Source organism: Palaemon carinicauda, chromosome 43 (assembly GCF_036898095.1).
Source record: "Palaemon carinicauda isolate YSFRI2023 chromosome 43, ASM3689809v2, whole genome shotgun sequence".
Lineage (NCBI taxonomy): Eukaryota > Metazoa > Arthropoda > Malacostraca > Decapoda > Palaemonidae > Palaemon > Palaemon carinicauda.
The window spans coordinates 392,051-419,336 of record NC_090767.1 but is presented as its reverse complement, the minus strand read 5'-3'; the positions used below and the strand labels follow the sequence as shown (position 1 = coordinate 419,336).

At 37.8% G+C, this 27,286-nt stretch overlaps 2 protein-coding genes across 2 annotated transcripts; one reads left to right on the top strand and one right to left on the bottom strand.

Moving 5' to 3' along the window:
* Nucleotides 1-4,468: 4,468 nt before the first annotated feature.
* On the bottom strand, nucleotides 4,469-5,044 carry LOC137633495 (protein FAM200C-like). The gene has a single exon (XM_068365792.1). The coding sequence runs from the start codon at nucleotides 5,042-5,044 to the stop codon at nucleotides 4,469-4,471; it is 576 nt and encodes a 191-aa protein (XP_068221893.1).
* A 10,211-nt stretch (nucleotides 5,045-15,255) lies between these two features.
* Nucleotides 15,256-16,653, top strand: LOC137633494 (uncharacterized). Its single transcript, XM_068365791.1, has one exon. It carries the CDS (start codon nucleotides 15,256-15,258, stop codon nucleotides 16,651-16,653), a length of 1,398 nt encoding a protein of 465 aa, XP_068221892.1.
* Nucleotides 16,654-27,286: the final 10,633 nt, after the last annotated feature.

Here is a 27,286-nt window from a genome sequence, read left to right as displayed (position 1 = left end):
GGAGATAACCTGGACTTCTTGAGGTTGATTTGGAAGTCCAGAGATTATAGGAAGTTCATGATCTCTTTAGCTGTTCGAAGACATTCCGACTTCCTTGCAGCCCAGACTAACCAGTCGTCCAGGCACACCATCACCTGAGGGTCTCTGTTCCAAAGTTATTGGACAACAGCCTCGACTAGCTTCGAGAAAATCTTTAGAGCTATACTGAGCCCGAAGGGTAAAGCTTTCAATGTGTAGGCCTATCTTGCCAGTTTGAAACCAAGATAGGGGGAGAAGCGCTGACCTATCGCACGATGCCAATAGGTGTCTGTAAGATCTATGGAGACGGTGAAGTAGGGTCCATATTCACGAGATAGTCAGCATCTGGAACTGGTCTTTCAGAGTGAATTTGTTTAGTGGCAACAAGTCCAGAATAGTTTGAAGAGTATTCGAATCTTCCTTGGGCACACAGAATAGCCATCCTTGAAAGTTTATGGATTTTGTGCAACGGATGATTCTCTTCCGGAGGTCTTGAACATAATACTCTAAAAAGGGGGCTATGAGTTGAAAAAACCTCTTGAAGCCTAGCCCTTTTGAGGCTGCTATGAGCACAGGGATCGAACTCCCATTGATCCTTGAACGGATGAAGTCTTCCCCCTACCAGAAGATTCTCATTGTTGTTGTCTAGGATCTGCATCCTTAGTTGTCTTGCCTCCACTTCCTTGGCCTCTAGTTTGACTGCATCTTCCAGAGCCCTTCTTATGAACTTTGGCAGGGTAGAATGTTGTGGTAGCTCTCTCGTACACCGGGTTGAAGGATGGAGACTGAAACATACTGCTGGGAATTCTGTACAGAGGGATGCCGGCAACTGAGGCTGTCTCGACAGGAAAGGATTTCCTTGCCTTAAAGGGACTTCTGGGCTTCTTGCCTTTGTGTTAAGATCCTTCATTGGGAAAAAAATTTTGGTTTAGAGGACATACACCACTTGTCTATAAGGCTCTTATTCTCCTGAGCTGCTTTGTCCATGACTTCTTCAACTAGTTTTTCAGGGAAGAGATCCTTCCCCCAGATATTGGAGTGGATCAGTTTTCTAGATTCATGTCTGATCGTAGCAGCAGTTATAGTCTATTTTTTTTAGCGGTGCATATTTGCACTGACTCACGGGGGTGCCCTTTTAGCTCGGAAAGGTTCCTGATACCTGATTGGTCGGAATTATTTTTGTCTGAACACCTTCATTGTTCTCAAATAATTACTAAGTAATGTGAATCAAATCTTATTTATTAACCTATATTTTTCCATCAGATATATGTTTTGTCAGTAAGCAATCGTCATGGTAAGTCTAAATTTAATAACAAAATCCGCCGAAGTCAACGACACCAGCTTATTTTCGGATGCACGCTCTGTAATTTTGTAATTTTTCACATATTTTAGCACACATTGGGATAAATTACAGTCAGCATAAGTTAAACATATTATTATAAAGTTTCTTTGAATACAAGAATTTACCAAAAACATAGAATTGATAAAACCCGATATTTTTGAAAACTTATGGGGAGGGAAAAGAACAGCCTGCAGTGGCCTGGCAGGAAAACAATCCCTTCTGACTGTCATAGACACAGTTTTCTTTTTTGTAATATAGTTCGGCCTATTCCTTTCAGTTCAAATAGCCTTCAATTCTCTCTCTTTGTAATATTTTCCTTAGTATTTTCCCACATTCCTGTTCTTCACCTAATATCTATCTATTTTCCCCAATATCACTTCTTCCATATATGAGATATCCGCACTATAATTCCTTATTTCTTATTCTCTGTGGAAAGTGTTGGTTTGAAGGGAAGCGCGTGCTAGTCTCATTGAAATAGTGTAGAGGCGGGATTAAAAAAAAAATACTATGCTTAATTTCATTTGATGTAATGTGAGCTACTGAACAGGTTTACAGAATAGGCTATACTTGCTACACAGCATAAAATTTATGTTGTTATTATTATTTACATACTTACTGACGTAAGGTACAAAACAGAAGGAATCGTAGTTAGGACAAGAGCCCGTGTCATGCTAAAGGCATTGCAATTTTCACCAACCGAATTGTAGTGTGAATATCCCATACATGAAAGAACGGATATCAGGGAAAATAGATAGATAGTAGGTGAGGAATAGGTTTGTGGGAAAATACTAAACAAAATATTACGAAGAGAGAGAATGCAAGACTATATAAACTGAAAGGAATAGGCCGAACTATATTTTGAAAAAAAAAACTGCGATGATGACAGTCAGAATAGATTGTTTTCCCGCAAGGGAGCTGCAGGCTGTTCTTTTTCCTCCCCATAAGTTTTAAAAAATATTGGGTTTTATTAATTCCATGTTTTTGGTAAATTCTGGTCTTCAAAAAAAGTTTATAATAACATGTTTAACTTATGCTGAGTGTAATATATCCCAATTTGTGTTAAAATATGGGAAAAATTACAAAATTACAAAGCGTGCATCCATAAATAAGCTGCTGTCGTTGACTTTGGCAGATTATGTTATTAAATTTAGACTTACCATGACGATACTTTACAATATATTTATTCTTTCACATTGTTTATTGACAAAACATATATCTGATGGAGAAATATAGGTTAGCAAATAAGTTTTGATTCACATTACTTGGTAATTATTTGAGAACAATGAAGGTGTTCGAACAAAAATACTTCCAACCAATCAGGTAACCTGAACCTTTCCGAGCCAAAAGGGCACCCCTGTAGGTCGGTGCAAATATGCACCGCTAGAAAAAATAGACTATAGGACATGTTCTCTATATGCTCTTCTGACGAGGAAGAAAGCATGGAGATCCCTATGAAACATAATTATGTGAGCCTTCGCCAAAACATGGAAGATATCAGATTTGGAATAGTTTCCAATAAGTATCTCTAGATAAGATTGGAATGCTGAAGAGGCAGAAAGTCTCTCTCTAGCTTCCAATTCTCTATTTAATAGAGATTCGGGAATCCTAGGCAGTTTCTCATTAAACAGTTTGCCTCCAATGTCTTTATCTAGTTTTCCAACAGTGAAGGTATGCTGGACGTCCTTCCAGTTGTTCGAATCATAAGGAAGGGTTAGAAAGACAGGTTTACATTCCTCTAGCACTTGGAATGGTCTGCTCTCCACTATTGCTTTCATCATGGCTTCTAAGCTTTTAGAACCAAAAGGAGAGACAATATCCTCGCGTGCCACAAAGGTGGCCGGTTTCCTGCCAAAGGCAGAAAGTTGCGTATTGGTGAATTCAGCAGTTTTTAACTCTCTAACCAAAAGGGATTGAGCCTTGTTATGGTCCAGAAGGATTGTTTCCTTAGGGATCGTATCATCACTAATGGTCGCTTCCGAGTTAAGTCTTATGTAAAAGTAAGGACAACTATCGATTGAGAGAAAGAATTCCAAGCCTGAAATTGGATAGGAACCCAAACTATCCCCGATATGGAGGAACCCTTTGGTTAAGGCCATATGCTCAGCATAGCGCCAAGGGTTATTATCAGTGCATTCTGGTAGGCTCGAAGCTGGAGAAGCCTTAGAAAAAGGTGCCTTTTGTAAAGCTACTATCCTCGCTGTTAAGTACACTTAAGAACGTTCATATTTGGCGGTTAGGTTCTCCATGAAAGCTTTCATGAACGCCATTAGTTCCAAGTTACTAGGAAGTGAAGGTTTTTCAAAAGTAGGAACTGGCGTGGAGGTGGAAGCTGGGGCTTGAGCAGGAGTGATGGGGGAAAGTAAAGAGGCACTGGGAGCTATACTCACATGATGTACATCCAATGACTCTTCTGAGGCTTCCGTGGTCAGCAGGATCTTCTCCTCCCTGATGACACAGAAGACGTAGTTGATATGTTGTCAGCTTCCAGACTCATAATTTGCAGAGCGTCCTGAACTTCATCATCCGCTGGTACCGTCGGGAGTTGAACCGTTGGTAACTGATTACCAAACACAGAGGTCACCTCAGCCTTGGAAAAGAGAAGGTCCCTCAGTTCCAGAGAAGGAAGATAAGAGGCATCTTGTAGAGACCTCTTCTGGAAGCCTCTTATCCAGTGTCGGAGCATCCCTTGAATTAGACCTCAAACGTCCAAGGAGACGTCAGTGGCATAGAAGCCGGTGTGAAGGAGATCCATGCAAATCTGGCATTTGTCGGGTTTCCAGACTGCAGCACATCCCTTGGAAACATGACAATCACCATGTTTCTGGTAGGCCTTGTGGCCACAGGGCAACTTGACTCGCCTGGTACAGGTGACCCCTGAACACTCCACGTCATCAGCAACCTGTAAAGAAGAGACATTTCAATGAGTACATATCATTAAAAAATATATTTTCTAAAAATCAGTTACCTATCCTAACATAAATAAACCCAGTGCCTAGAAAAAGGCTAAAGGTTGAACATAATCAGAACACATGCCAAACAGATCAGAAATCAATAGATATTTATGAAGCAAAATATAACAAGAGTGTGGTAGGAATATGGAGGAAAGGTTCACATCAAAGCAGGCAAAATGAATGCCAAAAAGGCAAAGTACTTCTTATTTATTGGGCTATGTAGTTCCTGTAGTACTGCAGAAGCAGTAGCCATCCCATCTTCTAATGCAGAAGAGGTATAATACAGTGTAAGTGCAGTCCATTGCTCTAAAATTCTTTTTACTACTTCGTCTAAAGACAGCCATCTAGTGCAGCTAGGATACCGTATTTTGTGAGGTTGTACTGCCGTGAATTTCTGAAATTCACCATACTCAGGCAATCGTTTGGGGCTGTTCATAATGTAAGAGTATATATTCCGAGCTAATTCTTCAACATTGTTAGGAAGTTCACTGCAGGCACTAGAGGCACAGAGAGCTACTGAATGACACACACAGCCTTGTACAAAAAGAGCAGGAATTATCTTCTGAAGTAAAGCTTTTACTCCACCCCTTTCTCCCATCATCACACTCGCATTGTCACTCACAAAACCAATTAAGTTTTCAACAGGAATGCAATGCACATCAAAAAAATTTACTATGGAGGTATAAAGTCCTTGAGCTGTACAATCCTTTACCTCCAGTAAATTTAAAAACATATCGCATGTTTTCTGGACATTCTGGTCATAAAATCTAGCAAGGAGAACAAGGTGCTTTAGGGTAGAGAGATCAGTGGACTCATCTATTATCAAAAAAAAATTTAGTGTTCTTTAGATGAGCCACAGGATCAGAAAAGTTAGTTTCACCCATAACATTCTTAAAAATTCCTGAAGCCTTTGTCCTGGCACACTTTACTGCATTTATCACTTCTGGATCTGAGGCTACATTAGCAATAAACCCTGGTAAGTGATCCATTATGGAAATGGGTAGATTGTACTCTGCAATGAAGGCACACATCTTTAGCTCTGTGGATGCAACTTGTTTTTCAAACCTTGTCCTTGATGACAGACCTGCACCAGCCTGAAAAAAGCTTGTCAATTTCTTTGACTGGTTTCTTGAAAGAATGTTTTCTTGTGCTTCTCTGTGCTTCCATGTCTTTCCAGTGGTGTTATACTCCCAGATATTTCACATCACAAGCCGTACAGTATGCTTTATTTGAACACTTCTTGCTCCAAATTATCCATGATGAAAACCTACTGTCTTGCAACCACTTCAACTGAAATTTATGTTCTTAGCTTATTTTCATCTTTGGTGTCACAGAACTACTATCATCAGATTCATCACTGTTAAGGTCGTCTGGTTTATTCACAAGATCTCTTTTACAAGGCCTATTAATGTTGCCACCCTGCAGAACAGAAAAACAACAACAATCACTCGACTGGTATAGTAACAGTCAAATGAGTATGACCCAGTACTCAGTAACACAGATACTTGAAATAATAATTGATATTCCTGGTTCAAATATCGACTTATCGCATCACGCACAAGTAAAGGCACTAATGGCAGCAACGTAATCCAAGTTAATTCAACTGACGACTGACACCTCTGTCCTCTCCCGAGTCCAAACTCTCCCCACCGTCTGAGTTTCGTGTGAACGTGTACTGTTTGGGTCCGTCACTCCGGGTGACTCACCCGGGACCATGCTGTTGCCACTTCTTCATTAAAATAGCTCATGTTATATGCTCCTTACAGTTTAGTACCAAAAAAGTGGTACTTTCATCAAAGTCGTACCAAATGTACTTGACACTACGAAAAGTGGCATACCAACGATGTTATCTTCTTGGTTGTTGTTGGGGTATTAAAGCCAACACTTGTTGTTGGCACGGGCCTTTCCCTTGATTGGCCCGTAGCCATTCTTCTTGGGGTATTTATGAATCATAACTTTAAATATATAGAAATACAAAATAGAGAGTAAAGTGAAACTATCATAAATTTAGGATTCAAAGTCTTAGGTCATCAGTGTTTTAAGGTTAGGATTCATTCTTCTTGGTTGTTGTTGTTGGGGTATTAAAGCTAACACTTGTTGTTGGCACGGGCCTTTCCCTTGCCAACAACAAGTGTTGGCTTTAATACCCCAACAACAACAACCAAGAAGAATGAATCCTAACCTTAAAACACTGATGACCTAAGACTTTGAATCCTAAATTTATGATAGTTTCACTTTACTCTCTCTTCTTGGGGTATTTATGAATCCTAACCTTAAAACACTGATGACCTAAGACTTTGAATCCTATATTTATGATAGTTTCACTTTACTCTCTATTTTGTATTTCTATATATTTCAAAGCATAGCAAATAAAATATATTATTGAATAGTATTTAAAAAATTCAATCAATCTATTCAACTGAGCTATTAAATCCTCGAATTGCAGAGAGGTAAAACCTTGAGCAGCTAGCTGGAAACTCCTCCGAGCTAAAAGAGCACCAAAGCATTTGAATGCAAATGGGCCTCGGTTAGACAAACTGAGTCTTTAGTTACTGTTATAACTGACATTATTACACTCTCTAATTCAGTCACTCAGATCGAATAGTGTAAAGCTATAAGCTTTTTTTTTTAACTTTTATTTAAAATAACAAAATACAATATATACATTTTGCCAATAAGTTATTGAAATTCCTTTGTAACAAGTTATTTTTTTCCTTATACAAAATTGACGCAAACCATCTCACAATTTAATCTTCCTCATTTTCAGTAAGCTTATGCAAATAGCTTATCCATATTCAATACACAATTACAAATTAGAAGAACTGTGTTCCTATCTTTTTTACATTTAGTTTTAATGACTAACATGAATAATTTACTCCATTCCATACCTTCTACAAAACACAAAACCTCAAATTTACTCTTAAACCATTGAAATACATTTTAACTATTTTACAAAAGAAAAATATATGCAGTGTATATTCTGTTCGGCCACAAAACTCACAATAATATTTAATGTTGAAACAATCAAACCCATGATATTTAAAAAGGGGTTAAGCAATTGAATACGTCGGCAGTTATCCAAGCAATTTCCGTCTCTTTACTCTAGTCAGTTTCTTGCTTTTATTCTTTGTCATTCTGAGTTTACCCCCTTTGACTCTTACCACCCAATGCTGTTCCTTACTGGTATCTTCGGCAACTGCTGAATTATCTAAACAACCACTAGTTGAATCGTCTTCTGAATCCGTCACTTCATTAATTACGTCCATTGTCTGTTCATCGTTACAATTTTCTGTCTCGTTTACCCTACTTAATGCAGCACACATTTCTCTGTCGTCTTCATTTACGCTTAACTGAGAAAAATTTTGTGAACCTATATCACTACCTACATCCTCTCTATGTATTTCAGCTACCACTATAGTTGTTTCCGTGGTGTTTTCCTCTTGGCTGCCACTTAACACTTCAATTATTTCTTCAACTGATTCCTCTTCATTGTACTTCAGGCATGGTTCTTTCTCTTCCCCTGGTTCTTCCTCATCAGCTCGTTGTGTTTCTTTCGAAGTCATATTACCTGGAAGTTTACATACGTGCTGGCTATCTCGAGTTTTGTTTTCCGTTCCATGTCCCTCCGTTTTGTTTTCCGTTCTAAGTTCCTTCGTTTTGTTTTCCGTTCCAAGTCCCTCCGTTTTGTTTTCCAATCCATGTCCCCCCATTTTGTTTTCCGTTCCATGTTCCTCCACGTTCCTGGTGACTGAAGCTTTCTCTCGATTGACGTTATTCACATACGTTTCAGTTCCCCTACTTTCTTCTACATTAGGGGCCCTGTTCCGTTTAGCCTGGATCTCGGGAAAATCAGTGCTGCTATATACATTTATTTTGCCATCCAGTTCATAACTGCACTCAGCAGCCATATGATCCTCCCTACCACATTTGTAGCATGTTTTTTTCTGTCCACTATAGTATAAGACAACATTATGTCCTTGGATATTCAGTGACGAAGGTATACTCTGCTTCAATTCCATCCTTGCTGTGCGAGTGCCATTTAACAATCCCTCTGCTTTCCCATGTGAGAACTTGTTTCGCCTTATCCCAAAAACGTTCCCATACTTCCCGAGAATACTTTCCAAAATGACATTTTCCATTTCAAAGGGAGCATAACGAATCGATATATATGTGTATTGTCTGCTGAAGTTAAAGATTCTGACAGATTTCCCATTTCCAACATCAACATCTTTCTCGTCGTAAGTTTCACAAAAGGACTGGAAAGAGACAGATTTACTAAATTTCAAGACAAATTTTGCTTTACTTAATTGTTGAAAACCCTCGATATCATTATGATCAATTTTCAATATATCAAAAACTACATCGCAAACTTCACTATAGTCAGGGCTAAAAGTGAAAAGTAGCCCTATGGAGTCCTGTCTCCTAAGGGGTGGGGAATAACCACTCATCATACGTCTAACAAGACGTATTGGTGACGTCAACATCACCCGAGGCCATGTTTTTCCTTGGCCGTACGGCATAGGTATTTCCCACTCCAAACTTTGCTTTTCAAAAAACACTACATCACACCAAAAATCGCTTGCCCGATGTATTTACTGTCACTTCATACACAATTCTCGGCAAAATACCACGAGCAAGCTGAAATGACGGAGCTCTGGAACTACCGTCCGTTCACCTCGACGGTTGTGTCGAAAAAAAAAACCAAAGCTATAAGCTCAATAGAACTGAATTAGGAATAATTTTTTTTTGTTCTGTCCAGATTTTCTATTTTTTGGTTTTCAATATCTCAAACATTTGAGATACCACCACTAGAGAGCTATTGGGTCTCTAAATGGCCAGGTTACAGTTCTTTCATTCTTTGTCTGCATATACACTGAATAGTTTGGCCTATTCTCTATACATTTTCCTCTTACCTCATGCACCAGACAACATAAAGATAACCGGAAAATTCATCTTCACTGAAAGGTTTAACAACTGCATTTTAATTGTTCAGTGGCTTCTTTCCTCTTGGTAAGGATAAAAGAGACTCTTTAGCTATGCTAAGCAGCTCTTTAGAAAGATACCAAAATATCACATCATTATTCTCTGGTCTTGGATAGTGCTATGCCTCTGTACCATGGACTTCCACTGTCTTGGCGTAAAGGTCTCTTGCTTAAGGGTATACTTAGGCACATTATTCTACCCATTTCCTTTCCTCACTGTGCTATTTTTTCCCTTTTGAAGCCCTTGGGCTTATAGTATCTTGCTTTTCCAACTCGGGTTGTAGCTTAGCAAGTAGCAATGATCGATGACAAGACAGGAAGAAGAAAATAATACAATTATAAAAGAAATAATCCTTACGATGTATTTAAATATTTAAACTATATTTTGTGGTGTGACTCAAGAAAAGCAGTTGTAAAGGGGAAATAATAATAATAATAATAATAATAATAATAATAATAATAATAATAATAATAAACGACATTACACAAAAGGAATGTCCTGTTTGGGTTTATTGGTCTGGGGAGTAATGAAGGTATCAATCTCTAATATATTAGAGATTTTTAATAAATGACCTGAACTGAGGCATAAGGTCTCCATTTTTTTTTTTTTTCAAATTTGTGTGAAATATCCTAAATGGAATGAAATGAAAGATTTAAAATTTATCATTAGGAATGTTGTCTATAGTAAAAAAAAGAAGAAAAAAACTCAAAGTGATAATCATAAAAAGCTTTGCATCTATCAGCCTCATTACTCTAACTTGATCCTTACTTTGATTTTCTTATGAAGAATTGGGAGAAGCTCAGAAAGCTCTTCTCGATGAATAATAATAATAATAATGATTTCAATACTTTGCCCAACTGACTTTCTGGTGAGCTTCTAGTCTAATGAAACTCAAATTAAAACATTGCTCGTTTGCAGATTGCCAGCCACTGAGGCTCTTGCAACACTGCACACCGTAACAAACTGAAACCTTGCATACTTGGCACAGGCTCTTGCGTTGACAGCCTGCAGGAAACAGAGACCAGATGAATTAAAGTCCAACCTAAAAAATCTGGTGATCTGAAAGTTTGTAATCTCAACTATATAATACATTTTTCAGTATACTGTACTTTATGTATTTCTGCAGGACAGTCACAACGTACTTAAATTTGCATTATCGGTAATCTTTATCGAAAAGAATAAAAAGTAATAATTATTATATTTTTCTAACTACTTACTTCATTCTTCTTCTATTGACTACTCACAGCTTTACTCCAAACGGTTTTTTTTTCTTTTAGAAAAAAATGTCATAGACCTAATGTCTGTTCAAAGTCAAAAAGGTTGACGTATGTATCGTTCCATAGGTCACAATATAAGTCAGATTTACTATGTAAATTTGCCTAGTTTTCCTCGAGAGAATCAAAACTATATATTGGGAAACTTCACTGCATAAAGCAATCATAAATATGCCTATTTCCACTATAGTCCCTTTTGCTCAAATTTTTATCTTTGGAATATTGTAAGACGACAACCCTTATTTTCAATCCTATCACAAACTTGTATGATATGAAAACTGTTCAGAATGTACTAAATACCTCAGATAAGAACTTACCAGAAAGATAAAGAATCATTGAATTTCCTCCCATTTTCTGGTGGTTGGTTATAGCTGTGTCCATCGTACTGCAAAATCCCACACAAGAACACTTGCCGCACCTAACCTGAGGTTCCCTTCCTAACCTAACCCACCAGCCCTATCTGTAGGCCTATTCTTCTTACCTTACCCTGTCTTCTCTTCCCAACCAGCTTCGCTCCTTGCAAAGTAACACCAAATCTTATTTTGTAAAGGAATCGATTTCTAAAACAATAGGAAAGTTAACACTTATCCCAGCAAACTACATTTATTCCTTAATATAAATTAACAGAAACATATATGGCATGCATTCTGCATGGCGTGTTGCAAGTTGACGTCTGCTTATAGGTTACCTCCTAATTGTTTTCTTTATTCTTTTCTTGTTGCAAGCCTTTCCTTTGGTCGGTCCGTAGGTAACCTATAATATATAGAAGGTTGGTTGTTAAAACAACAGGAAATTTTAAAGGTTTTTAGTTGTAGAGACAGGTGTGAACACACTACAGATGATGGTGGTAGTTCTCCTGATTCTTCTCTATTTATTTTCCTATAGATATTGTAGATGTCTATTTTTCGGTTCATCAATGTTACTCTTACTGGTAGCTTCTATACATTGTTGCCACAGGGAATTGGATTGTGTTATCCTTGTTGTTGGTATTGATGTTTCAACCAGTGTAGCTAGACCTTTGTCAGTGTCTATCCGTGGGGTGGTGTAGGCATTGTAACCTGCAATTCTAAATTTTGTGCATGTTGTTAGAAATGTTTCTTGCAACAGGATGGCATCTATCTCCTCGGTTTTGCAGACTGCAATTAGGGAGGACATTTAGGCCTTACTCGACTGTGTTTCAATCAAGGATCTTCATTCTGAAGTATACAGTAGGTTGGAGAGAACTGTCTGGGATCCCTCTATATTGATGATCAGATTAAGATTGGTGGAAGGTTGGTAGCAATTAAAGTCTCCAGTGATGTATCCTCCTCTGGGGTTTGGGTGCAGCAGCCGAAGCTGTTACAGTTACTGAGGTGGAGAAGAGCTATACAACATTGCAGAGGCTTCTTTCAGTAGCTGCGGGAGGCAGTCTCTACAGTTGCAGTCTAGATGGTGGTGTTCTTTGGGGGTAAGGTAGCTAGGGCCTTGGAAGTGGATTACTCTGTCACTATGGTAGTGGAGAGGGGGCTGGATGCCGTGTGTGGAGCTGGTGCAGTGGGGGATAGTGATTACTGTTTGACAGGGGATTCTGAAGAGGGCAGATCCCACTTTGTGGCAGGAGACTTCGGAGAAGGCTGAGATGTGTTGGCAATGGGTAGCACTTTAACAGGGGTCTGGAACAGTTAACTAGGCGAGTTAACTTATTGCTGTAGTTGGAGTAACCTTTGCACATTTGGCAGTCACATCTGAATATATCATTGCAGTAGAGCTCTGTAAAATGGTGGGCAAGAGTATAACTCTGTTGGCCAGGAAGGACAGGAGTTAAATTGAAAATCTTAGCTAGCCAAGAGAGTCGCACATGGCTGGTACCCTAAGTAAAGGTTACAAGTCCGTCAAGCCAAATGTAGCAAATAGTGATAATTATTATTCACATGATATTAAGCATCTGCTTTTTACCTAAGCATTTGTTACTTGAGGCTGTCTTGAGCTACTTCTTTTCCTTACAAACTTTTGCTCTAGGCAAAATTTAATGCTTGCTCAGATTTTTTTTTCTTTTATTATTTTTATCAACGTACTTGCTTTACCTTATGTAAGGCACGGGCTGTTGCGTTGGCAGCTTGCTTGCTTGTTAGATTATCCAGTAATGTTTTGTTATATGGTATATATTTGTACTATAAAATTTATTAGATATATTATATAAAATCATTCTGGTTTTGTTTTGAGAATAACAGTCAATATTGATATTTATATCTTAATATGTCCTTGTTCCTCCAAGTTCCATTGAACTAAAGTTAAGGTCTGCAGGTTAACGAAACTTGTTTTCACAGCTTAGAGGTTTTTGAAAACATTGATATTGTTATCTTTATTATTACATTATATTGTCGTTATTACTTTACATATTCAGATGCACAATGAATAACAGATGAATCATCACATTAAAATAATGTTAATTTCCTAATATGTTTATTGGTGTTAATTTCTGTGTCATGTTGAGAAGCTCTTGGCTCTGTTGGCTTTGATAGGGCTGTGAATAAGAAATAAGGGCCTACGTTCTCTTGCTAACTTCCCTTAATAGAAATTAAGCAAATTTGATATTGTTTTTCTGATTGCATATAAAAATAAAATTTTCAAAAACGTATAGTTTTGGTTCTCTCTGAATCTCCACGAAAAAAAAAATATGACAAAATTCTATTGTTTTACTTTGGAGAAACTTTGCTTCGAGAAATGAAAATAGATATAATAATTGATATGGATTAATATTCTGAAGTAAAATTGATCATTATGATTATTTTTTTGTATTGTATATCATAAATTCTTATTAAAAGATATATCATTCAAAATATTAGGAAAAATTTCATAAAATCTAGTTTTCAGAAACGTATAGTTTTGGTTCTCTCAGAATCTCCACGGAAAAAAAAATGACAAAATTCTATTGTTTTACTGGTGCTATTATAGTATGCTATCTACCGTCGAATTTCTATTATAGTATGCTATCTACCGTCGAATTTCTATTATAGTATGCTATCTACCGTCGAATTTCTATTATAGTATGCTATCTACCGTCGAATTTCTACTATAGTATGGTATCTACCACAAAGTATATTATCTACCGTCAATGTTAATCCTCCTGCTTGATGAGGATTATCAAACAGATTACTTACCACCAGTATGTTATCCTCATTGGACTTTAATGATAGTTTAATAATATTTGTTGGCAGGACAACATGGGTGCATAATTACAAGCAGTTTGTAGGGAAACTTTTCTTTCAAATTATTCAAAGCTCATCATACAACAATGTTACAAGTTATTCAAATGAAAAATCAAATGTTACAAAACTTAAAGAAAATAATCGATAAAAAAAATTCAATCAAAAGTTTATTCTACTACTGCTTGTAAGCATATTTTACATCATTCACGAAAGCAGGAAATACATAGTCGCCTTCTCTCGGAACTTTCCAACAGTAATGATCTAAATGGGATTGTAAATGCTGATGAGGTACTCCTCTCTTCTTTTTCAGTATGTCAATCTTGGCATCCAACCATGATCGCTCAATAGACTGAGTATGTGCTCCTGAATTTGGGTCCAAATAATTCTGTTGATGGTTCATGGTTTTGTGCTTATACCCGAGATTCCTTAAGCACATGAATGCTGGCCATTCATCGGAATGGATTACAGATCCAAATTAGCACTCGCGTTGTATGATAGGGATCAACGTTTCCTTATCTCTTCTTTCAACGTAAAAGTACCTGCAATCAAGTCCACTTTTTTTATCCAAAAACCCGAGGTCCATCGATACGAGCGCCATGGTTCTTCTTATTAACATGTTCAGCATCAGAATCTTCAGAGTTTGGGGGATGGTCGCCAGACAACAATCGACAACGGTTATACTTACGACGACCAGCAAATCGAGCCTCACTGATGGTAGGTATCATATTATAGTCAGAAAGGGGTAGTAGATAGCAAAATCGGCGGTAGATAGCATACTATAATAGCACCGTTTTACTTTGGAGAAACTTTGCTTCGAGAAATGAAAATAGATATAATAATTGATCATTAGGATTAATTTTTGTATTGTATATAATAATTTTCATAAAAAGATATATTATTCACAATATTAGGAAAAATTACATAAAATCTATATTTTTGAGTTTCAGGTCATCATCTACGAGAGGTCAGTCTGCAAACCGTCGTCAAACCGTCGCTTGAAATTTGCTATAGCACTACGGGCCAACCAAGGGAAAGGCCCGTGCCAACAACAAGTGTTGGCTTTAATACCCCAAGAAGAAGAAATTGGGCTACGGGCCAACCAAGGGAAAGGCCCGTGCCAACAACAAGTGTTGGCTTTAATACCCCAAGAAGAAGAAATTGGCTGTCAGTGTGCGTTCAGACTCGGTGCGGACAACAACTCCTCTCCTAGATTGTACACATCGATTCGTAACCTCTCGAAATTCTCACTGCAATTCCCGTAGAGTTCAACCTTGTCCGTTACCATTCTTGGTAATTGGGCATGGTCCCTCTATGGAAATGTACGACATTGCAAGCTCCTTTATCATGGGGACTGCAACTGTACCCAATGCAACGAGTACAAACACAGAAGAATTGAACTATTTACCTTGCCTGGAGTCACTTCTGAACATATTCAAGACCTCTCAGCTCCCAGCCACAACATCAGATGTAATTGCAATTCTTGCAATATTGCATCCCAAATGATCCTTGCATACTATCAACAACAGAACGAACGTGTTTCTGTTTCTGATTACGACTCTGATTCGGAAGAAGAGAGCCCTGATCAACCTTCAACAGCTCCCATTGATATCTCATCATCGCCAGTTATATCACCTTCACAGACAGCACCTGTTGCAGCCTACCTTCTTTCTCCAGCACTGTCCTCCTCCACTGCCATGGAGGTAGAGCCTCAGGGGGCACAACCATCGAACTGCAACTGGATGACTAGTCTTGGAAATGCAATACAGCAAGCCTTTGTCGATGCTATCAACAAATCACCTGCTACCCGGGAAGCCTTTGCTGAAGTTGTCAGCCCCCCACCTACCCAGGAAGCCATTGCTGAAGTTGTCAGCTCTCCACCTACCCAGCAAGAATCCCAGTTACCTCTTCCGAAGTTTAGACTCTCCAACAACTCCACATCCTATGCAGCAGTTACTGCCATGGCTGCTAAACCTGGCATTAAACTCTCAGCTAGACCAAATCGTGAGGGTGATTTAATTATCACTCCCAAAGATTTGGAAACTGCCAAGCACCTTCAAGAAGAACCAGATCTTACTCTACTAGACCCTTCCTTAAACAGAAGAAAGGCAATCATTTCAAGATATCCTACCACTATGCCAATCTCCATTGTTACATCCTGCAGCAATATAGAAACAGCTGACCGCTGCACAAATCGTGAAAACGTCCCTGTCAGGAGGCTGTTAGCCACCTTCATAGGTCCTGTGCCTTCATCACTGGATCTTGGAGTATGGGGGACGTTTCCAATTCAAGACTACACACCTAAGCCTCTTCGCTGCTACCACTGTCAACACTACGGCCATCACAAGGAGGACTGTAAAAGCCCTGCTTTCTGTGGGGTTTGTAGCCAACGCCACAACACTGAAATATGTATCCAGGCCCACAAGAATGGACAAGAAACTCGCCCAAAGTGCCACAATTGTTCCAAACCACATCATGCCTGGAACAAGCGGTGCCCTGAACGCCTCAGGAGAATTGCTGCAATGAAGGGCTCCAGTTCTCCTAAAAACAACAAGCCAGTTTCACCTCAAAAACCTAAGGGACAACGACCTCCTCGCCAAAGAAGACAGCCTACCACTGCTCCAGCTTCTGCAACTACAAAGCAAAACCAGGCACCCACTGTTCCTGTATCTCCACCTGCAACTCCATTGCAAGCAGCTTCAACTTCACAACCTGCAACCTCCCCTCCTCAACCTACATCCTTGTCTCAAAAAATTGAGTCACTCACCTTAACTGAACTTGTTCCCATTGCCATCCATATCCTTGCCAAAATCCTATCCTTAACCTCTACCTCTCATCCCAATTTCCTGCAATCCTTACTACCCTTCAATCCAGGTCCAGAGCGGGGATATAGCTTTTAGCTTAAACCTCTCATATACATCCTCTTTATCCCTTATCCATTCCTTTTTTAATCTAAAATCCTAGAAGGAGAATAGTTATTACAAGGCTGTCTTCCTCATAAGGAAACAGCTCTTGTTTTTCCTATCTCCTTTATCCTTTTTTCCTCACAATTCCTCATCCATCCCTATCCTTGGGGGGCCTTTCTCGTGCTTACTGACCGAGCGTTGCACAGAACTGGCCCCCCTCCCCCTTTCCCATTCCAGAGCAGGAATAAGCATCTTTGCTTAAATCGTACTCCTTTTTTCTCCTACTAAAAATTCTTCTCTCCTCTCCCAGTCTCTTTTACTTACTGGAACTTACTACTATCAATACTTTATCCTCTGACTAAATACTTTCTTTCGTGGACCTGAAGGGGAGACCCCCTTTTCAAGTTACTATCTACCCCTTGTCACGTCTTACCAATTCATTCCCATTCCATCCTTCATCTATCATCCTCACCCCTCATCCTTTATCTTTTTTCCCATTCCTTACCTAACATTCCTTGTCACAATATAAATTTTACTTCTCTGGGGTAACTCTCTTTACAGATCCAGTCGCTTACGGGCTGTCCTATCGACAAGAGCCCGTGTCATGCCATAGGTATGGCAATCTACATGAATGAATGAATGAATGTCTGAAATTATCCGTCTCACCAGTACTAACTTAATGGGCATTATATTATTGAGAGGTGTAGAGACCACAAGGTTTCTACCCTTAATTTAGTATAGTTTGTCTTACCACTAATGAATTCGAATATTAGGATTTATCCAACGATACATAATAGTTTTCATAATTTTCTATGATTTATCTAGAAGAGTGATGGTGTTTTACAGCTAAATATATTCTTGATGACAGTGTTGCCAGATTATCAGAAATTTCTGGATATCTGAAATTTGCAACAATTATCAGAATTTAAGAAATCACAGCAGAACCTTCTGAAATTTGTAATGATTTGTCAGTTATTTCCCAAAATTATATAAATATATAAAGAAATCTGGGAAAAAATATAAATCATCAACTTCTAAACATTTTTTACGGAAATGGAATGGAGAGAGAGAGATTGCCTGTTCCAACTCCCAACACGTTTCAGGCGTCACATGGTCGTGGGACAGAGACAGATTATGTCCTAAAACGTTTCAAATATGTAGGCAACAGGTATGTTTGCTATATAGATTTCAGTGGCACACTATCAGTCCGACTGTTCAAAAGGTACCCATATTGACAGTCACTTTCACCATGTTCATTCAGATTTGAACTTCAGTGTTTTAAGTTTGTTGGCTATCTTACGGTAAGATTCTGACATTCTGTTGTGATTTCATACATAACTACACTTGATTAAATCTCTTATTCACCATTTAGATGAAATGTTGAGTTATTTGGTGAAATCAGTCCAAAGAAACAACTTTATGTGTAGGCGTAGCCCCCCCTTTTTTTAGTGAAGACCACAGTTTCATGATATATATATATATATATATATATATATATATATATATATATATATATATATATATATATATATATATATATATATATATATATATATATATATATATATATTAAGCCAATATTATTGAAGTTACATTTATTTTTTATATTAAGTCAAATAAATTACAATTCATTTAATTTGTCGAAGGAAATTGACAATAATTTAAATATTTTTGATGTATGTTATTAATATCGTAGTTTTTTCTACTTTCATGAAAATTCTAATTTGATGCATAGGCCTAAGTATTATTGAATTTTCCTTTAAATTCAAATTAGAAAAAAATAAATAGTTAATCACTCTTAATGTACAATTGATTTTTTCTTATTTCCTTTTGTATAATCAATTCATGATAACAAATGGAATAATTGTCAGAAATTTTTGGAAATATCCAGAAATTTTGTTGCAAATTCCTCAGAAATTATTCAGTGACCATCTGGCAACACTGCTTTATGATGTCAAAGGATTCGAGTAAAGCTATTGTGGAACTTCGTAAAAACAATGCTTATTCCAATCGAATTTTGTGATTTGAGATATAAATTGGATTTCATCATTAATAAATAATTTATATTCTTGTGGTTTCTCGATGGTATATAAGTTTTTAATTTTTATGATTTTAAATGTTTATATATATATATATATATATATATATATATATATATATATATATATATATATATATATATATATATATATATATATATATATATATATATATATATATATATATAGATGAAAAGGATTCTGATGAATAGAGAAATGGCTGAGCCAAAGGACAGTGACATTGTCCTATCAAGCAGGACAATGCCCTAGAGACTGGCCCTATATTAATATGATCAGTGCCCAAGCCTCCTCTCCACCCAAGCTAGAACTTAGGAGGATCAGGCATTGGCTGCTGATGACTCAGCAGATAGACCTATAGGGTCCCCTAGGGTCCCCCCCCCCCCCATCCTTAGCTCACAAGGATTTTGATGTTGCAGCAACCAAAGGAACTAACGAGTTTGAGTGGGATTCGAACCCCAGTCTGGTAATCACCAGACAAGGACGTTACCAACAAGCCACCACAATTAATCACTTGGCACTATTAGATATTACAGAAAATCCTTTAACAGATTTTTGGTTTTCTGTAATGAATGTGAAGTAATGTTTCCCTTAACTGCTATCCCAATTAATGATAGATTCATCAATTCTTCTAATTCCTCATTCATCATCAGTATCATCATCAGTTGAAGTCGGCGAGAGAGAGAGAGAGAGAGAGAGAGAGAGAGAGAGAGAGAGAGAGAGAGAGAGAGAGAGAGAGAGAGAGAGAGAATCCTTTCCAAAGTTGAAACCATATTAAAAAAAGCGACGCCAGAAAAAGACTGAATCACTATATGGTCTCATTATTCTAACAAAGGAAAATGAATGCAGCTGAAAGTCTCCTCCATGCTTGTGTGTGTGTGTGTGTTAGATTGCCTTACCATTGTGTAAGACACGGGCTCTTGCCTTAGGCAGCCCGTAAGGGAATATTGTTTAAAGTGTTTTTGTTATCTTATATAGTAATATTAATATGAATATGGTGTCTCTGGATAAACTTAGTATGAAAGGGATGTAATAAATAGTGTACATAATTACTTTATAGCTTGATAGTTGGGTTACGTTAAATTTAGATAGCTGAAGCTATTTAGCGTATGGCCAAAAGTAGTGGAAGTTTAGGTGAACTGCTTATCCTCATTCAGCAGCCTGGGATTTGGGTTTGAGTTCCCAGGTGGGGGTAATGGTAAGATACCATGCGTCCCACGGGCTGGAATTTGCATAGCAGATTCCAAGTCAAACGCCCGTATAACTGAATGAGGGTCAGTGCCCTCTTGCAACCACCATGCAAAGCAACAAGGGAACAAGGGGGTGATAGGCATGACAACGGAAAAAGGGCCTGGTAGGGATACTCCTTTTTAGGTCCACGAAAGAAAAGTTGTTGATAGAGTCTATCGAGTTGGAGAGAAAGTTTTATAGTAGCGAGTCCTAGGAAAGTAGGAGATTGTGGGAAGGAATGTAAAGCAATTTAGTCGGAGGTAGAAGAAGGGCGTAAACTATCCCAAGCAAAAGCTTAAGCAGTACGGAGAGGAGTGTTAGCTAAGGGTAAAGAGAGCTAGCAAAAAGTGGGAAAATTTCAATAGTAATAGATTTTACAATAAAGTTAGAGTTAACGCTTAGAGCACACATGATGCGGTTAAAAGATTGGAAGGATTGTGTGTGCCGGGAGTAGGGGAAGAAGAAAGGAGATAGGAAAAACAAGAGCTGTTTCCTTATGAGGAACACGGCCGAGTAATAACTATTCTCCAATCAACTATTCACACTTGCCCTTGAGAGAGAGTGTAGGATTTAGGAAGGATAGGAAGGTTATGTATGCTGCAAGAAGGGAGGGAATAAAGGAAATAGGAAAATCAAGAGCTGTTTCCTTATGAGGAACACGGCCAAGAAATAACTACTCTCCAATCAACTATTCCTGCCTGCATTTGTAAAGTGTGTACGATTTGTGAAGGGTAGCGAGGATGTGTGTGCAGTGAGCAGGAGAAGGAAGAAGGGAGATAGGAAAATCAAGAGCTGTTTACTTATGAGGAACACGGCCAAGAAAAAACTATTCACCGATCAACCTCTCCTACTGTGCAAGTTGTATAATGAGTTTGTTTATCGGTTGGGTAGGGAAGGGATGTGTAGGAAGCTATCCCTAGTGGTAAGGATCCAGTTTGTTATATGAATAATGGGTTTGCAATTCCAACAGTGATATGAGTTACCTAGCTATTATATAAAAATTAGTTTGTTTATGTTATAAATGTTTGGGTTAAATAAAGTCTCTAATTAAATCTAAACGTTTACTTTACATTATTAAGTTATCTGTGGGGGGATAAGAGCATAAAAAGCCCGAAAGTGTGTGTGTGTTTTCTAGCATGTGTTTAGTTACTTGTGCAGCTGTGTAAGGAGGAAGGAGATTTATGGATTGACGGAGGGGGAAAGTACTCTGCAAGCTAAAAGGTAGTGTTCTAAGGGTTCAGCCCCTGTGGGAAGATCACAATAGGGACATGGCCTATTTTCTATACTAATAATCTGCCAGCTGCAGAGATAGCCGAGACGTAGTCTGAAAAGAATGGTGGTTAGTTTTCTACTGAGAGATTTAGACATAATATGGGGGATAATAGTAGTTACCTCAGTGTACCACTTAGCAGAACGAGAGCCATAATGCAAAATTTGTCGAATTAAGCTTTTCTTTTGGACATGACAATAATCAGACATTAACTTTTTGATATGTGAAAGAGAGGGTCTGCATGCTCTGCTTATAGTGGGACACCTCAGAGCACTATTGGCGAGGCTGTCAGCTTCATCATTTCCATAAATACCTACGTGACTTGGTATTCAGTTGAGGGTAACTTTCCTGTTCCTTTGAGCATGGGCTGTAGCCATACCCTTTATGCTGCTAATCAAGAAGATATTCTAATTAAAGTTACGCTTTAAAATACTCTGTATAGCACCCCTTGAGTCGGTGTGAATAGTAGTTGTCGGGAATTTTTGAACTGGCTATTCGAAAGTCCCGCCATTTGACTTCATGAACGTTTTGTCAAATGAGGGCAAGGCTGGGGGATCTCGCGGGCGAAAGACTTGAGGTTTAATACGTGACTATTGGAACCTAAATCTCAACTACCTGGTGGGGAAGGAGCGAGTGTTGTGGAAATTGTCTGTTTATGATATATCAATGATGAATCTAACGTAAAATCGAGGCAACATGACAAAAATATCTTATGTATGTGTTTAGTGTCAATGACAACTTTTCTTCGGAGCTCCCGAGCCTCGCTCGGCCTCTTTGCTTCACCGTCCCCCCTAAAGATAAGTCCTTATTTTAATTGTTCTCTCCTCTCTACCTCGTGTACCAGGTTGGTTGTAGTATAAGTTTGAGTGCAAGACGTTTAGTTTTTATATCGTAGTTTAACGTAGAGATCCTTGTGATTGGGGATCTGAATCCTTAGTTAAATAAGAATAGGGATATTTGGTGTGTGATTCGTTGTGCATTGAATTCGGATTGGCACTATTTTCAGTTTGTTAATGAGTCCGGTGTGGACTTGTGCTTGATGAGCACGTGTTACATTACAAAGAGTCAGCCTTGTTTTTTCGTTAATTCTTGTGAATGCTTAAGGATGTTTGTCTTGTATTAGAGTTTATTTTTGTAATAAAATTATAATTTTTATTGCTGTATTTTAGTTATCTCCTGGAGGGTTTTGGTGAGTATTGCCTCTTCAAGGCCTTGCGATCCGCCCAGTACATCTGGCTGATTTGGTAAACCGGTGAAATTTCACCACAGTAGTGTTACTGTATTTTGAAAGAGAATTCTCCAATGCCTTTGCAATGGCATAGAGTTCTGCCTGTAGGATAGAAGCATGGTCAAAAAGCCTCCAACCACTGGAAAGGGTGTTGGAGAAGACAGCAGAACCAACAGCAGGTAAATTCATGTCTATGGAGCCATCTGTGTAATAAACATTGGTAGCACTGGTACTGGCAATGGAGGCCAGAGCTTCACTCTTTAACTGTTGAGGAGAACATTGAGATTTAAATGCTGGAAGAACAGTATAATTAACATCAATGGGACCAGGGCTCCAGGGTGCTGGAGGGACATAATTTTCATGAAATTTATCATGCTTTACGCTAGCTGGATGTTAACATCTCTAATAACTTGAATGAGTTTACCAATATAATGATTAGGGGGTTCTAGGTCTTCATGCAAATTTCTGAATCTGTTTATTTTAGTTTTAAGTGGGGAATTTCTATTTACTTTTATAGTTTTGATAATAATGCAACACATACGCATTATTATTCTATCTGCGAGAGATAACAGGTTGGTTTCTTGCCTGAGAAGGTGAAGCCTTGTCTACATAGGGGCACCAGTAATTAATCTCATAGCATTATTTTGAATAACTTAAAGTGAAGACAGCAAATTTGAAGGGAGGGAAATGAGAGCACGGGAAGTGTACTCAACCCGTGATCTTACAGCTTGCACATAGAATAGTCTCAATAAATGAGAAGAAATTCTTTTTTTAAAGTAATTATTCTTTTCATTGCAGAACAACAAGAGTTAACTTTATGCCTAAGTAATTTAACCTGTGTATGAGGGAGAAGCTTATGGTTAATATTGACACCAAGGTAAATGAAATTTTGAACCCACTCAATGGGGTTGTTGCCAATAAAAAGATGGGGAGGAAGCTCAACATACTTAATGGCCATAGCCTTAGTTTTAAGGGGGTTAATTTCCAAACCTAATTCATTACATTCATAAATAATGGCATTAAGGGCTCTTTGCAATTTTTTGAGACTGAAATTGAGAACGAACAGAGTGTGGACAAACAATACAGATATCATCTGCATATATGAACACCTCTATTCCTTTGGGGAGTTCTATTAACAATAGGTTTTCAACGAGAACATTAAATAGAAATGGGCTTAATATTCCCCCTTGTGGAGTGCCATTCTCCAGGGGGAGGAAAGGTGAAGTAGCACCTTGAAAAGTGACTCTAGCCTCCGGGCTCTGAGTGTACTCTTGGACCCAGGACAGCAGGCGACCTCTAACTCTCTTGCGCACAAGAGAGAAGAGTATTGCGGCTGAACTGGCAAGTTCAAAAGCCTTCTCAAGGTCCAGGAAGACCACAGGTGAATGTGACTCATTAATGGTGGCCATAAAGTCTGTAATACATTCATGAGTGCCTATACCATCAGTGAATGCATACAGCCTATGGTGTAGTTTACCAATCATCCATTTAACCCTGGATAGGTACGATGGGTCGTTTGCGACCCCGAGCGTCAAAAAAAAACAGGTTTTTCTCATGTGACTCACCCCTGTGACTGAATTTGTGGGTGATCGACCTGCAGGAGGTGTCTCCCCTACACGCTCTAGTAGTGTCCAGATGTGCATTGCTGTAGCTGTACTCCTTCCCCAATTTCTGAGACGCGTCGGGGTCGTTCGCGTCCGAGTTTACCCTTCTGAGGTAGTTTGCATAATTATCAAAGTTATTACGTATTATGAAATTGTCGTAGAATGGTGCAACTTGTATAGGTTATCAGTTGTGGAAAGTCTTGGTGGATTGTTTGGCTACCATGTGCATGTTTTTTTTTTTTAGTTAAAATGTCGTTCATCACCACGAGGACCATTTTACCGCGAGTGCCCCTTTTCCATTTTTTTTCATTTTTTTGCCAAGTCATTTTTCCGTAAGATATTGCCAAATAGTGTCGTAAAACCTTTGCTTGTTTAGTGTTGGAAAGTGTGTCTAGATGATCTGGCTACCCATGCGGGACTTTGTTTTTGTCAGATACGACGTAGTTATTGGTATATTGGGTATTTAACTGCGGTTACCAATTTCTGTTTTTTTTCAATATTTGTAAAAATTACTACGTAGTAAGGAATTGCCGTATATTATTCATTTTTTTTTTCATGTTTATGTGTTAGAAAGTGTGCCTTGATGGTTGGGCTAACACGTGCATGTCTTTTTTTTTATCTGAGATGTCGTATATTAGAATGTCGGGCATTTTACCGCGAGTGTCCCTTTTTAATTTTTTTTCATTTTTTTGCCAAGTCATTTTTCCGTAAGATATTGCGAAATAGTGTCGTAAAACTTTTGCTTTTTTAATGTTGGAAAGTGTGTCTAGATGATCTGGCTACCCATGCGTGATTTTGTTTTTGTCAGATACGACGTAGTTATTGGTATATTGGGTATTTACCTGCGGTTGCCAATTTCTGTTTTTTTTCAATATTTGTAAAAATTTACTACGTAGTAAGGAATTGCCGTATATTATTGATTTTTTTTCATGTTTATGTGTTAAAAAGTGTGCCTTGATGGTTGGGCTAACACGTGCATGTCTTTTTTTTTTATCTGAGATGCCGTATATTAGAATGTTGGGCATTTTTCCGCGAGTGCCCCTTTTTATTTGTTTTGCATTTTTTTGCTTAGTCATGTTACCGTAAGGAATTGGCAATTAGTGTCGCAAAACTTATATTTTTATAGTGTTGGAAAGTGTTTCTAGATGATCTGGCTACCCATGCCTATTTTTTTTTAGCCAGATATGGCGTATATATAAGTATGTGTTCGATTTTCCTGTGATTGCCATTTTTTCGTTTTTTCCCATTTCTTTCAAAATTACTACGTACTAAGGAACTATCACAGAGTAATATTTCATTTATTTGTTTATTTGTCGGAAAATATGCCTTGATGGTTTGCCTAGCACGTGGCTGAAATTTTTTTTTTCTGAAATGCCGTATATTAGAATGGCCATTTTTCCACGAGTGCCTCTTTTTATTTGTTTTGCATTTTTTTTGCTTAGTCATGTTACCGTAAGGAATTGGCAAGTAGTGTCGCAAAACTTATAATTTTATAGTGTTGGAAAGTGTTTCTAGATGATCTGGCTACCCATGCCTATCTTCTTTTTTTAGCCAGATATGGCGTATATATAGGTATGTGTTCGATTTTCCTGTGATTGCCATTTTTTCGTTTTTTCCCATTTCTTTCAAAATTACTACGTACTAAGGAACTATCACAGAGTAATTATTCATTTAGATGTTTATTTGTCGGAAAATGTGCCTTGATGGTTTGCCTAGCACGTGGCTGAATTTTTTTTTTCCGAAATGCCGTATATTAGAATGTTAGCCATTTTTCCGCGAGTGCCCCTTTTTATTTGTTTTGCATTTTTTTGCTTAGTCATGTTACCGTAAGGAATTGGCAAGTAGTGTCGCAAAACTTATATTTTTATAGTGTTGGAAAGTGTTTCTAGATGATCTGGCTACCCATGCCTATCTTTTTTTTAGCCAGATATGGCGTATATATAGGTATGTGTTCGATTTTCCGGTGATTGCCATTTTTTCGTTTTTTCCCAATTCTTTCAAAATTACTACGTACTAAGGAACTATCACAGAGTAATGATTCCTCTAGATGTTTATTTGTCGGAAAATTGTGTTTACTTTTTTTTTGATTGAATATCATCAAATTTTTTTACCTAAAATATTGTTTTACATTTTTTTTTTCGATTTTATTTCCCTTCAAAAAAATTTTTTTGGGTCAGAATTTTAATTTTATAGTCGTAAAATAATCGACAATTATCCAGCAACCCACCATACAATTTTTATGCATATCCAATAATAATTAGATTAGTAAATAACACCTTGAAATTGACATACCCTTCCTACATTTCAAGTGGCAGATTAGGGAGTCTGAGTCAGTGTGGTTGGCGGCCATTTTGTGGACATATCCGAAGCGTAAGCTGCCCTATCTATATATATTCTTGTTCCCTATAGAATTTGTGATATTTTGGTATATTTTTACCTGCATAAATATCATATTATATATTAAATATATGTATTTTTTTACGAAATTTCTAAGTACTCAAAAAATTACCTTTAGATATGGCCCCTGATATAAATGTAATTTACAAAATAATGAAGATTTTTTACATATTTCTATTTTAGGATAACATATGTTTATTCCCTATAAAAATTAGCCACTTCCTATTTCATTTGGGTACCCAAAAAAATTCATGAAATTTGGACAAATTTTTTTGGCCAAAAAAAGTTACCCTTTTTTTCTCATTTCAGATCTCCACCTCCATGGGTCTGACTTCATCCAAAATACATCAAGATGTGTCCTAAACATTCAAGGATCAATTCCTAAAAGGATTTGTGTATATATGTATAAACTTTTTTTTATGAATTTTTATGTCAGGTCTTTTTTTTTTCTACTTAATTTTTTAAAATATTTATAATAAATAGTTTTTCTGCAGATGAGTAGTATTTATCTTTACAGTTGTTTTAAGCATTCATTGAAGTTTTTTTTGGCAAAAGAAAAAAGGAGGTTACTGCAAAAACTGATTTTTCAAGAATTTTTTTTGGCGTCGGGGTCGTTCGCGTCCGAGTATACCCTTAAAGGGGTGTCCGAGGAGCGTACCTATCCAGGGTTAAGTTGGTTTAGGACCATACGTTCTGCAACCTTCTCCGTACAAATGATCAGAGCTATAGGCCTGTAGGCGTTTTCCGCTTTTGGTTTAGGAACAGGTTGAGTATCCTGCTGCCTCCAGAGCCGAGGTCTAACCCTTTCAACATGGGTTTTGTTTATGAGCTGTAGGTATAT